Source organism: Amphibalanus amphitrite, unplaced genomic scaffold (genome assembly GCF_019059575.1).
Source record: "Amphibalanus amphitrite isolate SeventyFive unplaced genomic scaffold, NRLGWU_Aamphi_draft 000560F_arrow, whole genome shotgun sequence".
Lineage (NCBI taxonomy): Eukaryota > Metazoa > Arthropoda > Thecostraca > Balanomorpha > Balanidae > Amphibalanus > Amphibalanus amphitrite.
In genome coordinates this window covers 32,916-47,878 of record NW_024882054.1, presented here as the reverse complement: position 1 = coordinate 47,878, position 14,963 = coordinate 32,916, and the positions used below count along the sequence as shown (strand labels likewise).

Genomic DNA, 14,963 nt, shown 5'->3' with positions numbered 1-14,963 from the left:
CCGGTCTGTGTTATTCGCCCAGTGATCGACAGGAATAAGTACCGGGCTCACTATAGGAAACTTGTTTGGGCTGTACTGGCCGATACAGACAGCCAGCAAACAGTGCATACATGATACACTGCGATGCTTGCTGAACTAAGGAATGGTGATAAAAAGACTCGAGACACTTATGGCAAAAAAGTATAGGAAGTGTAACAGAATACAAGTGTTATGATAAGCAAATTCTTGTTTGTGATAGTCTAGATTTGTAGGACCGTAGTTGTTCTTGCCGTTCAACCACGCGATTCCAATAATAAACAGAAGGTAAATACAAAGTTGGGCCTGTATTCAATTCACGGCCACAGAAACCAAAGATAACAAACAAATTTGACTTTGCCAAGGGCCGAAGACAGACCGGCCCGCCGAGCAATAAAGACAGAAGTGCACGGCTGTGACTCAAAGACCGAAGTGCCACACCGCGCGGCACCGGCCGAGTTCACGACACACACACACATACGTCACATATACACGTCAGACATACAAATGTACGTCATATCATAGCACCAATCAGAAGCGGGCAAGGACAGGCGTCGCAGGTGAGGAGTGAGGACCATATAAGGATATTGTAAGTGGGCGAGGGGGCTGGGCAGTAAGTAGGTACAGAGGGAGGTGGAGGACGGGGTAGGAACGAATTTCGTTACAACACAACGCGAGGTCCTTAAAGCTGAAATTTTGACCAAAATTTTCGGCTTGGGATTCTCCTAATATGATGCATGATATAACGTACACAACACACGACACAGCACAAACAACACCTAATACAACAATATACACAGCACCTCAACACACAATTTCCCGTTTTTCCGATCGTTGCAGTCCTCGTAGTTATAAGTCTATAGAGTCTTCTTCATTGTCCGTTTACGAAACATAGTCTGCTGTCCCACTCGTGCTCATCGATTCGGTTCTCGCTTCGCAATCACTGGTAAGATTCCGCTGCGGGCACATCAGTTCAGGGAGTTCAGAGAGTTCAGAGGGTTTAGGTCACCTTTGACGCTGCTGTCTGACACGTGTTTGTCAGTCCATTGTCCATTGACACCAGATCATGTGTCAGATGTCGACACGCTGTCGCCAGATGATGTGTCAGATATTGACACATTGACGTTCTCACGTCTCGCGTCTTGTTGTGGGTCGTCCGTCCGGTGTCGGGCTGACCAGACCACGCGTCAGCGTAGTTTTATCGGGGCGCCCGGACGTTGGGTGTCCGATGCGGGGCGGCCCGATCTCAGTGGCGCTGACTAGCACCGGCGGCGGCTCGACCGAGTGTGGGAGCGCCGCTACTGGTACCTCTGCTGCGGAGAAAGAACTCCTCTGGAAAATATTTGCATCAGGCATCTGCGGATTTCTGAGAAGCGAGGGTCGGAGACGGTTTTAACCATTGTAAGCACGAGGGACTTGGGTCCGTGAGTTTTTCCCGGGGCTTGATATTTGGAGCTACACTTGACGTTTCTTCAACAATAACACTGTCAGGGGCAGGATTTTGAGCGGATACTTGCTGGGGTCGGATCATAATGGGTTTAAACACATGACATCGGACGTATAGAACAGTTAATAGCACTAACGCAACCACAATACACGTTGTGACCGAGATGGCGGGGATAACGACAGTTTTATTATGCTGAGCATTGCGTACTCGAATCTGTTGAATATGTTTCTTCAAGTTAGACAAATGGACACTTTTGTCCTGAAGTGGGGGAATGAAGTTTACGGCTTCGGGGAGTGAAACATTAGTTTCCGAAAGATCAACAAGTACATTTGACCAAACATCGTTCAAAGCGAGAGACATGTTGACGTGTTGGATCTGGACGGGGTCCAAGTATGAATCGGTACGGAAATGGGTAGGGAGGCGAAAGTACTTGTTCAGAGCAGTACAACCGAAATCCAGTTTCACAAGCGATAGATGGTCATCGAGTCTCAAAGTTTCACTAGAGTTGATGATAGATTTGTCTTTACATGAAATGTCAAAACTGATCGGAATGGTTGCACTAACTACGACCCAGTATCCATTGCCAAAGTATTCTGCAGTCGGGTCGGTATTTACGTTGACGGAAATAACCTTGTCACAAAATTGTTTAATGTCCTTAGTACGGTTCGTCAGTAAAGCTGGGATACACATACTTGATGTCATAGTGTTCATAATCGGTCGGCGCAGGGGACAGAACGGTAGTCGTCGTCTCAGGTATACATGCATGTCGTCATCGTCAATAAAAGCGAATCTGTGGGAATCCTCGGACAGAGCTACGAAATTAACCTTTTCGATCTTATAGTTAGCCATGAACGTTTGATCCTTCAAGAGTTTCGGTACTGGAACGTTAAATACTTGAAACACCTTAAAGTGATCCGTGACAGACATGAGGGGAATATTAATCAGAACTGACAGTCCGTTTGCGGTTCTCCGCGTTTGGGTATAAATAGCAGAATAATATCTATCGGTTTCAGTTGGAGCGAACGGTAAAGCAAGTTTGTGAGGCAGCATTTTCTGAATTTCCTCAAGAATGACTGTGAAACGAGCGGGCGGAAGGAATGATCGTGGCACGATACCGTTTTCCACGAAGCTGAAAATAATTTCCATGTTAATGACGCTCCTCCGGAAGTCCTGGATGGCGTTAAGTAAGTCAGCGAACATGATGTCCAACATCGAATCGAGTTCTGAAACGGAGGACAAGTTATCTTCAACCATGCGCCTCAATGAGTAAATTTCATTCGTTAGGTAGTTCGTCACGTTTGCCAGTCGATTAATCGTCTGTCGGTCCGTGTCTATTTCTACTAGGGTCTGGTTCACAACCGTCACAGTATTGTCAAAAACATTCAAAATGTCATTTTGTGAAGCACTCAATTCGTTCATGCGAGATATTACTTCCTGGATTTCGTCATCTGTAGCTGTACCGAACAGGGAAGAGAGAGCATCACCGATAAAAGGCAAAACAGAGCGGCGGTTTCGGTTCGGACGGTGCGGATGCGGGACTTGTAAATGTCTCAAGATACTTTTAGTCAGATTCATTTCATGATCGAGAACGCTTACATCCTGATTGAACTTAGTAAAAAGCTGAGATGCCTGGTCACTTCGCAATTGTTGGCGGTGCTCTGCAAATATACTACTGACTTTACTTTTAAAGAGCTTCACATGATGCTCCAGCTTCAATACAAACGTCCATGATGTCCTGGTTTCGATGGGGATGTGAAGAGTCCAGTGGTCGTATGAAGCGTAGAGATGGCCTCGGGGCAGGAAGAGAACGTTGGCCGTTGTCGGAGATGTCAGATAGAACAGGAATGTCAGGAAGAACGGTCTTGCCCACATCTCTGGAACACACACAAACAACTATCAACATTTTGCAAACATGAGGTTAGTACACGAACAATTGAACGGTTCACTGACCGAACATGAAATGAACAACACATAAATGGCTGTGGCATACTAGCCAGAGTCGGTATATCATTAAACACAATACAACGTGGTACCGCGATTACGTTGTCTTCGGCATACAAACCGGGATCCATATTCTATATAAACACTATAACACCATACAGCCGTTCAGCCTTCATCGTACTAGCTGGGTTCCACACAATACTGTAGACATTCGGCTGTCGTCCGACCTGTAATAACTCAGTGGGCCGGGGAACCTTTTTACATTTTTTCTAATTGTTTGAACATGTCGGTCATCAACTTCTCATGCGTTTTCAGCATCTTAACTAACAGGGCTTCTTTCACACGTGGGTTAGTACACATTTGCTCCTTTTCAATATGTACACCATCGGCGTCCAATTCGTCTGAATCCGATTCGTGGTCTTGGTCGGCACATTGTAATTTTGAAGGAGGGCTACGCGCTTCTGCATCCATGTCGTTCGACTCTGATTCTGTACGGGTGAGTGGTCTTTTCATAGGGGTAGGTTCAATTTCGAATGGATCAGATAACTTTTCCGTTTTCAGGCGCTTTGCTAATTGGGACAAAGGAATATTCTCGTCGTCAGAACTATTGTCTTTTGATTTTTCTTCTCTCCATCGTTTTCGCATTTCGGATAACGGCACGTCAAGATCTGCATCGGAATCAGAATCTTCAGGTAAAGGTGGGTAATTTTGTTCACTCGGCGACGGTTTCGCTGGAGCGTAAGTTTCAACAGGGGTTGATATCGAACTGGGGGTTGAATCACGAATAGACCGATCTGTGACTGTTTCAGTATTATGCATTTCTGTATCAGCGAATGAGAACTTTGATTGACGTGGAGGCTGCACACGAAGTGGAACTGGGATAAACGACTTCTGTTTACTTTCGTACTTGCTGTTGATATGATGGGGTTCTTCTGTCACGTTTTCCCAAAGGGTATCTGGATCAGCGAATCTCAAATTATGAACGTTCACTACTTTGACATCGCCAGACAGCTGGTTCTTAATGACAAAGGTTACGTCGTTGATGGCTTTGATAACGCGGTAAAAAGGTTTCCAATGGCACGACAGTTTGGAAGCATTTTGAGTCGCCTCTGTAGGGTTTCTGAAGTAAACCATATCACCGACTGTGATTTTCGTTGGCTTGGCGGTACGATCGTAATAAAATTTGTTTCTCTCATGACTTTGTACTAGGTTGTGACGCACATGACTGTAGGCAGAATGCATGTTTTCGAGCATGGTAGGTACGTAATCTTCACCTTGGTAACGATATTTTGGAGATAAAATGCTATCGACTGGTAAGACCGGGTCACGACCGTAAAGAAGGAAGAAAGGGGAATACTTGGTAGTCTCGTTTTTCGCGGTGCGATAAGCAGACAAGATTGAAGGAAGCTTTGTGTCCCAGTCACGTTGAGATTTACTCACTAATTTTGCTAACATGTCGTTCTGAACTCTATTATATCTTTCGCATTTGCCGTTCGATTGTGGGTGGTAAACGGAAGTTCGGATATGCTTAATGTTGCTAAAAGTTGTAATTTGGTCTATGACGGCGTTACAAAACTCTGTACCATTGTCTGAAATCATAATCCTAGGACAAGCATGGCGAGGGATGATATGTTCTAATAAAATTTGGGCAACCGTTTCTGCACTTTTTGATGAGGTAGCGAACGACTCTGGCCATCCAGAAAATAAATCGATGACAGTAATAATGTACCGGTTTCCTTGGAAACTTTCAGGGTACGGACCGGACGTATCTATTGCGATCTGCTCGAAAGGAAACTTGGGGATTGGCATATCTTGCAGAGGGGGTCGCTCGCGTCTGAGCTTCCGCATATTACAGGCGACACATGTTTTTAAATACTGAACAACGTCTCGATATAAACCGGACCAAAAATAACGTGAACGGATCTTGTCGTACGTTTTATCTATACCTAAGTGTCCGCCGAAATAGCCTGAATGAATTTCTTCGATGATCAGTTTCTGTAGGGGCTTGGGAATAACTAACTGCAAACCTGGAAATGAGGGGTATTTGGACGGATCAGAAACTCGATATAGTAGACCGTCTTCCAAAATATAATAACGAGACACTACAGCATGGTTCGAATGATTTGGGTCCTGTAATACTTTGATCAATTGTTGGATCTCGGGATCCTCTCTCTGAAGTAAACCAAGGTCGGGATGTCCTTGCAAAAACTCTTTGAATTTTTCCTTGGGAGGAGCCTCAGGTAACTCACTTCTTTTCACTTCAGTCTCTACTTGAATGTCAGGCGCTCTATCAGAATCAATCACATTCACACTACGCGAAGATTCATTATTTACACCGAATGTGGCTACGCATTCGTCGACATGGCACGGTAGTGACTCACTAGTCATTAATCCATTTCCTGGGATATCCGTGTGACAATCCTCTCCTGAGGTGTCCAGTCGCGACAATGCGTCTGCAACTACATTCTGACGTCCACTAATATACTGTATATCACATCCATACTCATCTAATATAATCGCCCAACGTTGAATCCTAGCATTCTTCATTTCACTGGTGAACAGGTGCTTGAGGGGCTGGTGGTCCGTCATAATCGTAACTTTACAACCGAGTAAATAGGGACGGAACTTTTGTACACTATATACAATCGCATAAGCTTCTCGCTCGATAGTAGGCCAGCGTTGCTGGGTTTCGTTGAGCTGATGCGACAAATATTGGATGACTCTTTCACCCAATTCAGTCTCTTGGACTAGCGCAGCACCTATGGCGTTTTGTGACGCGTCAGTATATAACTTGTACGGCTTGTCTACGTTCGGATATGCCAAAATTGGTGCAACTGTTAAAGCTGAGCGAAGAGTTTCAAACGAAGCCTGACATGCATCATCCCAATAAAAACGACGATTTTTCTTTGTTAGCTCTGTCAATGGTTTGGCTATCCTTGCAAAATTTGGAACGAATCGCCTGTAGAATCCACACATACCAAGGAATGATCTGACGCCTTTGACATTTGTCGGAGGACGGAGATTTTGTATTGCACTTATTTTCTCGGGATCCGGTTTGATACCAGATGGAGTAACTACATGGCCTAGGTATTTTACTTCTTGTTTCAAAAACTCACATTTTGACATCTTTAATTTCAAGCCAGCGTCTCTCAAACGTGAAAAGACTGCATCTATATGTTCTAAATGTTCCTCAAAGGTTTTTGAATAAATCAAAATATCATCCAAATACGCAATAGTAAATTTGTGTTGAATGCCCCACAGTACTTTATTCATAAGCTCTGAAAACAGACTGGGTGCATTGACATACCCAAAACATAACTTTTCAAACTCGTATTGACCCATGAAACAAGTGAATGCCGTTTTGGCCTTTGACTCGGGATCCATGGCTATCTGCCAGTACCCACTGCGGAGATCTAAAGAAGTGAAATATTTCGCACCTTCAAGCGAAGCCAAAATGTCGTCTATGCGCGGAAGAGGGTAACTATTTTTGACAACGATCTTGTTCAAAGCACGCAAATCAACACAAAACCGTTTTTGTCCGTCCTTCTTGTCTACAATCACAATCGGACTAGACCAGGGACTACGACTAGGGGAAATGATGCCAGCCTGCAACATTTTCTGGATATGCTCTTCTACAAGTTTTCTCTGACTGAAAGGCAACCGGTAAGGTCGCTGTTTAATTGGTGGATGATCACCAGTTTCAATTGTTGCTTTCACTAAATCAGTACAACCTAAATCTAAATCACTTTTTGCAAACAAATCCTCATTTTGGGCCAAGAAGTCTTGTATCTTTTTACGTTGACCTTCGGACACATGTGACAATCGCGCTTTTTGACTTTCGGGGACGTCATCTGACGGTTCACTACACTGGTCACCTTCCTCACTAGCTGTAAATATGCATCCTTCCGGGTCTTCTAAAACTTCCGCAATGCCAATGACTGATCGAGAAGGCAAAACGTAATCCCTACCAGTGGCGTTCACTATCACGACTGTAATACGCTGGTTTTTGTCTACGTGACTTACACTTTCAACCAAACACAAACCAGGTTCTTCTCCTAGAACGGGTGCATTGCTCAAAGGTTGTACTATGCAATCTTGATCTAGCAATTGAACACGGTTGACTAACGCGGGAATCTCTATATACGACTGAGCAGGAATTGTAACTTTGTGAGGCACTCGAACCAAAGATGTCGTCGTTTGGCAAGTCAGACGTTGCGGTCGCAGAGGGATGACGTTACCGTCGAGGTTCATCGTCTTTTGTCCAAAATCCAATTGAACACCGAATGCGGAGAGAAAGTCGTTGCCTAGGATACAGTCGTTTTTCAGACCTTCTACGATTTGGAATTTGAACGGTTGATTAAATCCTGCAATTTTGACTTGTAGTACGGCCGTTCCGAAGTTTGTGAGTCTATGACCAGAGATAGAACGAATAGGAACGCAGTTCCTCGTAGAAAAACCCTTGATTTTCCTGCACTGAATTTTATCAAAAGCTGCACGTGAAATAAGGGATATGTCCGCTCCTGAATCTACTAACGAATAGGCTTTTTGGTCGCTCAGAGATACATAGCACATCGGCGTATCAGGTTTAATTTTAATTTGTGCTGCTTGCGGTCCAGGTTTCTTTGTAGAAACTTTCCGTTTCGGACCGGCTTTCTTTGGCGCGTTTCTGGTCGCTATTTTTCGAGACGCGCGTTCGCGTTTCCCTGGGTACTTTGGGGAGGAGGACGGGTGGAGTTGCGTCGGCACGTACGGCGTACATGTCCAGGTGTGCCACAAGCGATACAGATGGGGGATCCATCTTCAGTCCACTGGTAGTTCGGTCTGGGAGTCTGAGGGGCTTGAGGGGGAGTTTGTACGTTGCCATAGTACGACATCAGCGGGGGTGGAACATCAAAGCGGACTTGCGGGGGAGCTGTCGGGGGAACGTTGAAGTAAGTCTGTGGGGGAGTAGTCGGAGGTACGTTGAAACGCACCTGCGGTGGGGCGGTCTGAGCACGTTTTTGCGGTTTCAGTTTTTGGATGTCGCGAGACATTCGCTGCACTTGGGAGGTTAGATTCTGAATAGTGGTCCGAAGTTCAGAGTCTGTAGCGGACTGAATACCGCTGCAGTCCATGGGTTCGACGTCGGACTGAGGAGGGGAGTGATGGCGGCAGACTTGGAAAGTCCTGTCGGCCTGCTGCTCACTTTCAGCGAAAGCGAGGGCGTCATCGAGGTTAGTGAATCTTTTCCTGATCAAGTTTCGCGCCAAGCTGTCGTCGCTCACGCCTTTTTGGAACACTTCTACTAGGAAGCGTTGCGCCTCAGGGGCAGAGAGATTTTCGAATGCCTCCGACGCCATTGTCCGCAGCTTTTCAGCAAAATTTTGTACCGACTCACCACGGTTCTGTTTTAGACGTCTGCATTTTTCCGAAGCCAGGTACGGATCAGTCATTTCGCTATACCTTTCCTTTAGTTTGCGTCGGAGTTCCGACCACGTGATTTGGGGGTTTTCTTTTAGCATGCGTGAAGCGTACGCACCAGCGGATCCGTTTAAAGTGATGGTCGCCAAAACACACATACGCTCTGAATCGCAGGTAATAGATATCTGATCCATGTCGTTTAACCATTGGGCGAATTTGGCGGAACCCTCCCCGGAGAATGTTCGGATGTGCTGAGTTAGACCCTGAATACGGAGTTCCTGACAAATATTTTGGAGCGCTTTGGTGATGACTGCCTCAGACATTTTGAAAACTCTAGTAAATACAAATCAATCAGCGAATACAAACAAGTGGTGTTTATGGAGCGTTGCCAAATAAACAGTTCAGTTGACACACGAAAACATATGCGGAGATAACAGTCACACAATGCAAAAATTACACAAATATACACAGGCACAATAACAGTGGAACAATCGAAACTGAAAATGTGGGCGAAGACGTTCAGGGAAAAGATAGGAAAGAGTGACAGCTTACTGTTCGTAGACTTGTAGAACAATTTCTTGCGGAACCAATTTCAATTCTTGAGGTTTTTATCTGATCCGGGTCACGGCACCATTTGTAACAGAATACAAGTGTTAATAAGCAAATTCTTGTTTGTGATAGTCTAGATTTGTAGGACCGTAGTTGTTCTTGCCGTTCAACCACGCGATTCCAATAATAAACAGAAGGTAAATACAAAGTTGGGCCTGTATTCAATTCACGGCCACAGAAACCAAAGATAACAAACAAATTGACTTTGCCAAGGGCCGAAGACAGACCGGCCCGCCGAGCAATAAAGACAGAAGTGCACGGCTGTGACTCAAAGACCGAAGTGCCACACCGCGCGGCACCGGCCGAGTTCACGACACACACACACATACGTCACATATACACGTCAGACATACAAATGTACGTCATATCATAGCACCAATCAGAAGCGGGCAAGGACAGGCGTCGCAGGTGAGGAGTGAGGACCATATAAGGATATTGTAAGTGGGCGAGGGGGCTGGGCAGTAAGTAGGTACAGAGGGAGGTGGAGGATGGGGTAGGAACGAATTTCGTTACAGAAGCGAATGAGGCAGGAGACATAAAGATATGCGATTCTATCAGCATTTTGCAATAAACAAGTCATGCACTACATGCAGCTCATAGATCGGTCCAAAGAACGCGTTACAGAGTCACCAATAGCAATCTCGCTGGAAGAGGGTGACCTTCGACCCGCTGCTTAACAAATTAATTTCGATCCGGTGCATACCCATACTCACTACTCAGGCAGTGGAGCGAGCCGTCCGGTTCCTAACTTAGGCAGCATACGTTGCTGTTATTAAAGGGACCCTCCCACCTTCAAAAAAGTTTATGAATTGGCATGAAAGTGATGTCGCTCGGTTCAGAAAGAGCAAAAACGAATAGCTATCAAATTTCACCGAAAAATATTCACCGGTTTTCAAGATATTAGACTTTTACTTTTGTTTACTTTTTAGGATCTCCGCTGTTTCTAGCGACTTTATTTTAGAAGTGCGGCGTTTGCGGCAGATGTTGCGCGCAAATAGCATATACCACCGCGTGCTACAAAACGTTTTAGTCAAACATTTAAAAATCGTTAGATATCTGCGCTGACGTCACACATTCAGAGGGGTATTCCTAAGCATTAGCCCCTCTGAATCAAAATGCTGCAATTTTGAAATTCAATATTTCCGATTTAAGACATTTCTCGATGTTGTGAGTGCCGAAACCGGTAATTGTGAGCCAGGGACCCCATTTTGGCTATCTCAACTCAAATCTAATGTTAAGGTGGGAGGGTCCCTTTAAGAGAGCACGTCTCGGTTACATCACGTGTGCCATCAGGACGCAATGCAACGCTCTCATGCCGGCGTTTGAATCAATTATCGAAGTGTGATTTTCTGTCCTAGGACGGTTAGGTGGCTGGCTACATTGCATTCAAAAATGAACATACGGTTTGGACTGATGTTATCTGTCTGCAAAACTTAATTTAACTGATAAACATATAGGTATCAAAGTTAAGCATCTCGCTGTTTTCTTGGCGAAATCACTATAGGTATAGCTTCCGGAGCAATTTATGATTCCTGAAGTATTTCGGATCGAATGGGTACAACTCACCTAGTGTCAAATAAGGAACACCAGACACCTAGGAACACCAAAGAACACCATATACCCGACGTGGCAGCGGCTGCGTCAGCTTTTAACGGTCGGAAAGCCGTCAAAATCAATGTTATGCCAAACTCGCTCAATAGATGGCGCTGGTTTCGTTGCGCTCAGAGCGCCGATGCTAATCGCTATTCTGAGCACGATTCTGCCACTGGGGTTTCCAAACTTTGTGAAGAGGTGGGGGTAAGCATGTAGAACTAGGAAAGTGGTAAATATAGTACCTTTCTCGAATTTTTCCCACTACATTTTGCAAACAACGAGAAAAATTAGCAAAAGTGGTCTCGAAAAACCGTTGACGGCGCGCCCAGTTCCTTTTCAAAAATTCGCAAAAAATATGCTTTAACCGTTTTATGGATCAGCCCGTAGGAAAATCGCTCTTCACTTGGAAACTTTTTCCATCGACCCGCCCTAGTGTGTAGTGTGTGCATTGATCATTCGAGCAAAGGACGTCGTGGAGGACATCGAAAGCACAGCTGTGGAACCCAGAAAAGACGAAACCTGCACGACAACGACTTTTCGGCGTGCCGGAAACCAGAAAATTCACTCAAGAGACCCTTGGTGGGCGTGTTTGCCCGCACCCGGTGTAGATCTGCATGACTATTTTACGGTCAGCGCCCGGACCCGAGCAGTGCGCAGTATCTGGTCCTATTATCCCTTTTACAGGGTCCGGCATATAAGTTTTGTCTTGTAAAAATGTGTCGTGTAAGCTGCTAGGTGAAAGTCAGCAATTGTTACAGGACATGCAATGCTCTAATGACATCCCTTTGGTAATGAACAGTTATTTAACATACACGCCATTTTTGCGTAGCTGAAACCACCGTTGATTTTCGTGTTTTATAACCGAAATAGATATTAAATATCCATTCATGATAATCTCAGATTTACTTATCCCAAGTTGCGTCTTATCGGAAGAGAAACGGTGAAACTATGTCCATGCTGTTGTCACCAATGTAAAATATGAATAATAATAAAAGACCAGTCTGTGAGTTTTGGATGTGTTACGATATATGAGTGTCCGTCAAAATTCGTGGAGATATGCTGTCCCACGATTTCAATAATGCCTCACGTAAATAAATGAGCTTATTTCAGCGTAACAAGGGTCCGTACGCGAGATTTGGACATTTGATTGAAGAAAAAATTCATTGAAAAGGCAACAGCAAAGTGGCAAAAAAAAAAATTTGGACATCTTTCCAGAACCGTGTTTTTGTGTGCCTATGTATTTTAGCTTGTCCCACAACCTGCGAAAAAAATCTACAGAGCTGCTGTGTAGTTATTTTTAGAGATAATTGAGCGCGAGGGAGCGTCGTGAATAGCAAAAACACTGAAATTTCTCTTCGTGTTTCTTATTTTTTGGTTATACAATTTAGCAAAACTGCACAACGCAAAAAGTCTGTCCCACGGTTTTTGGCAAACTTTTTTCTGGGTCACGTTTTTTTCCTGGGTCACGGTACTTAGCTCCTCATTCAAAGCATTACGGACCGGGTAAGCAGGGTCTGCAGACTTGCATATGGTCCTACACTGAAAACAATTCAACCCGCGGATTGCGAGTTGGCCCGGGTATCGCGGGTATTTTGAAGAAATTACCCGCTCTGCGCGAGTTTTTGCTGCCGGGTAGGCTGACTACCCGTTTAGCTTCCCGCGTTTTGCAGAGCATCCCGTTATCATCGTAGCTTTCACCCGCTTCACGGGTGTCAACGCCCGCTATACTCGGGTAAAACAGCAACCCGTCATGCGCGGATACATGAAACCTCCTCTGGCGGGGTCAATCACTCGTCCGCAGCGGGTTGTGGCCGCAGGCGTTACTCGCGCCCACGGAGTAAGCGCATCACGCAGGTTTTGCATCGTGTAACTCGCTGCGCCAAGGTAGGTGACATGCTATACGCAGGTTGCCTTGATCACGCATGTGTCATGGCAGATATCCCATGACTGATGCACGGCATTGGTTTTGAAATTAATACTTTTGACTTCGACGCTCAAACGAGTGTTGAAATGTGACGCGCCACAATAGTCGCTTTTCGGCTCGGCTGCGTGCTTCTGCAGGCCTTGTGCAGGGGTAGAGATGTGCAAGGCAATTGTAATCGTAACTGTAACAGCTGTGGGGCTGCGTTCTGTGAGTTAGGAGGGTACTTAACGGGCTTGGGACATTTGAATCATTGTTTGGATGACGTCACGTCTTGGCCGGCAGAATATTTCGCTGGAACGCTCAGCAGAATATTCTGCAGTCCGCGAATCTGGCGCATTGTGGTGAAGTTTGCAGACCGTTCTTAGCACATTTTATTGGTAAAAATAAGCCTGGATAAATAAATCTTTCCCGATGCAAATGAAATATTTGTCCAAACTATTCCTTAATATTTAAAACACTATAGGTGGATTCATGTCAATTGTCTATATAAGATAAGCCTTTTTACTTTCTGTATTGAGTCCGCCGTCAGTTCTTCATTTTAATCTGATATACACCGACATTTCAGTCGCTCTGCGTCAGGTCGCCTGTGGCGCAGTTAGTAGCGCATCGGTTTGTAATATCAAAGATACCGGGTTCGAATCCCGGCGATGGCGGCGTTTTCCTCCTTGAACGCCGCCACTGGAGGGTACTTTACCCTCCAGCTGATTTGGACACCCTACCAGCGGATATTTGTACTCGCAGAAAGCGAGTTCCCAACCCACGCAGCGCAGGTAATACGCCATGTGCGGATTGTGTACCCGCTGCGAACGGGTAGGTTGCCTTCTGTGTGTGGGTTGAGTCCCCATCCTATGCGGGTTAGGTACACAATATACTCGGGTTGACAGCCTGCGATATGCGGGTAAACGCACCCGCTGGTAGAGTGTCAAATTAGGTGGTGGGTAGGTGTACCCGCCAGCAGCGGGTTTTACTCGCTGTACGCGGGTTGAATTGTTTTCAGTGTATCCCGCAAAGGCGCAGAGAGCGGAGGCGGAAACTGAAAACTGTCAGTTGGGCTGGGCGAACCCAGGGGAAATGATCTCCTGCGTGCCATAACATTTCTTTATTCTGGGTCACACGCCCTTGTGGCTTGTGGCTGGTAAGTGTCGAAAAGAATCACACACTGAAAACAAAATTACCCATGGGTGATGAGTAAACTCATGAACCGGCGGTAATTTTAAACAACCTATTTGACTGCTCGAGGCGCCGGTAATGTAACTAGGCCTGCACCGGTCATTCCACCTCTCAATTGTGCGTGTCTTGTCTCACCAACTCATGTCTCTTCACTCGTGTATTATGAGTTAACCGATTGTGAAAAACTCATGTACTCTTGGTAACTCATTTTGATTACTCATGATATGCGAGTATAGGCTTACTCATATTACACCGTTAATGAAGACACCACACGTTTGACTACATGAGGCGCTAGTAAATGTTACTAGCCCTGTAGCGGTCACATCACCAATGAGTTGCGGGTTAACTCTCGTTCCCTCACTCATACCACATGAGTTTACCGTTTGTGACGAATTCAAGCATTGCTAGTAACTCATGCCATGAAACGATTGATACGCGAGTTAAATGTAACTCATAACATGCTGGTCAAGTGAACACACCTATTAGATCGCTCTGCCGCCGGTTTTTCCACTCTGTCGACTCATCCCCTGGCGGTCAGCCTCACCCATGAGATGAGAGTCATAACATTAAAACATAAGGTTTATTAAAACAATGCATAGCATGCAGATAAACCACGACTATTACATCATTGATCATATGAACAAGGGTGATGAACACAGCACGACGCTCATGCCCTTCCAGACATGAACTTGGCCTACGCGCATGAAAAGGCGTTAACGCCATTTCTTTGCAAAACTATACCCGGCAGAAACATGCAAACACAAAAAGAGACAGAAAGTCCCTAAAGTGCTGCCTCATGTCCCTCCCCGTGCACTCCTAAACGCAGCCGGTCATCGCCGCCCACTGCTTTGGGGGCGGCGACAC

At 45.4% G+C, this 14,963-nt stretch overlaps 1 protein-coding gene across 1 annotated transcript; it reads right to left on the bottom strand.

Moving 5' to 3' along the window:
- Positions 1–308: 308 nt before the first annotated feature.
- LOC122393876 lies at positions 309–9,919 on the bottom strand. Its single transcript, XM_043390316.1, has 2 exons — positions 9,356–9,919; positions 309–3,336 (listed from the first exon to the last, which is right to left on the bottom strand). The coding sequence occupies exon 2, from the start codon at positions 3,332–3,334 to the stop codon at positions 1,364–1,366; it is 1,971 nt and encodes a 656-aa protein (XP_043246251.1). The 5' UTR covers positions 3,335–3,336; positions 9,356–9,919; the 3' UTR covers positions 309–1,363.
- Positions 9,920–14,963: the final 5,044 nt, after the last annotated feature.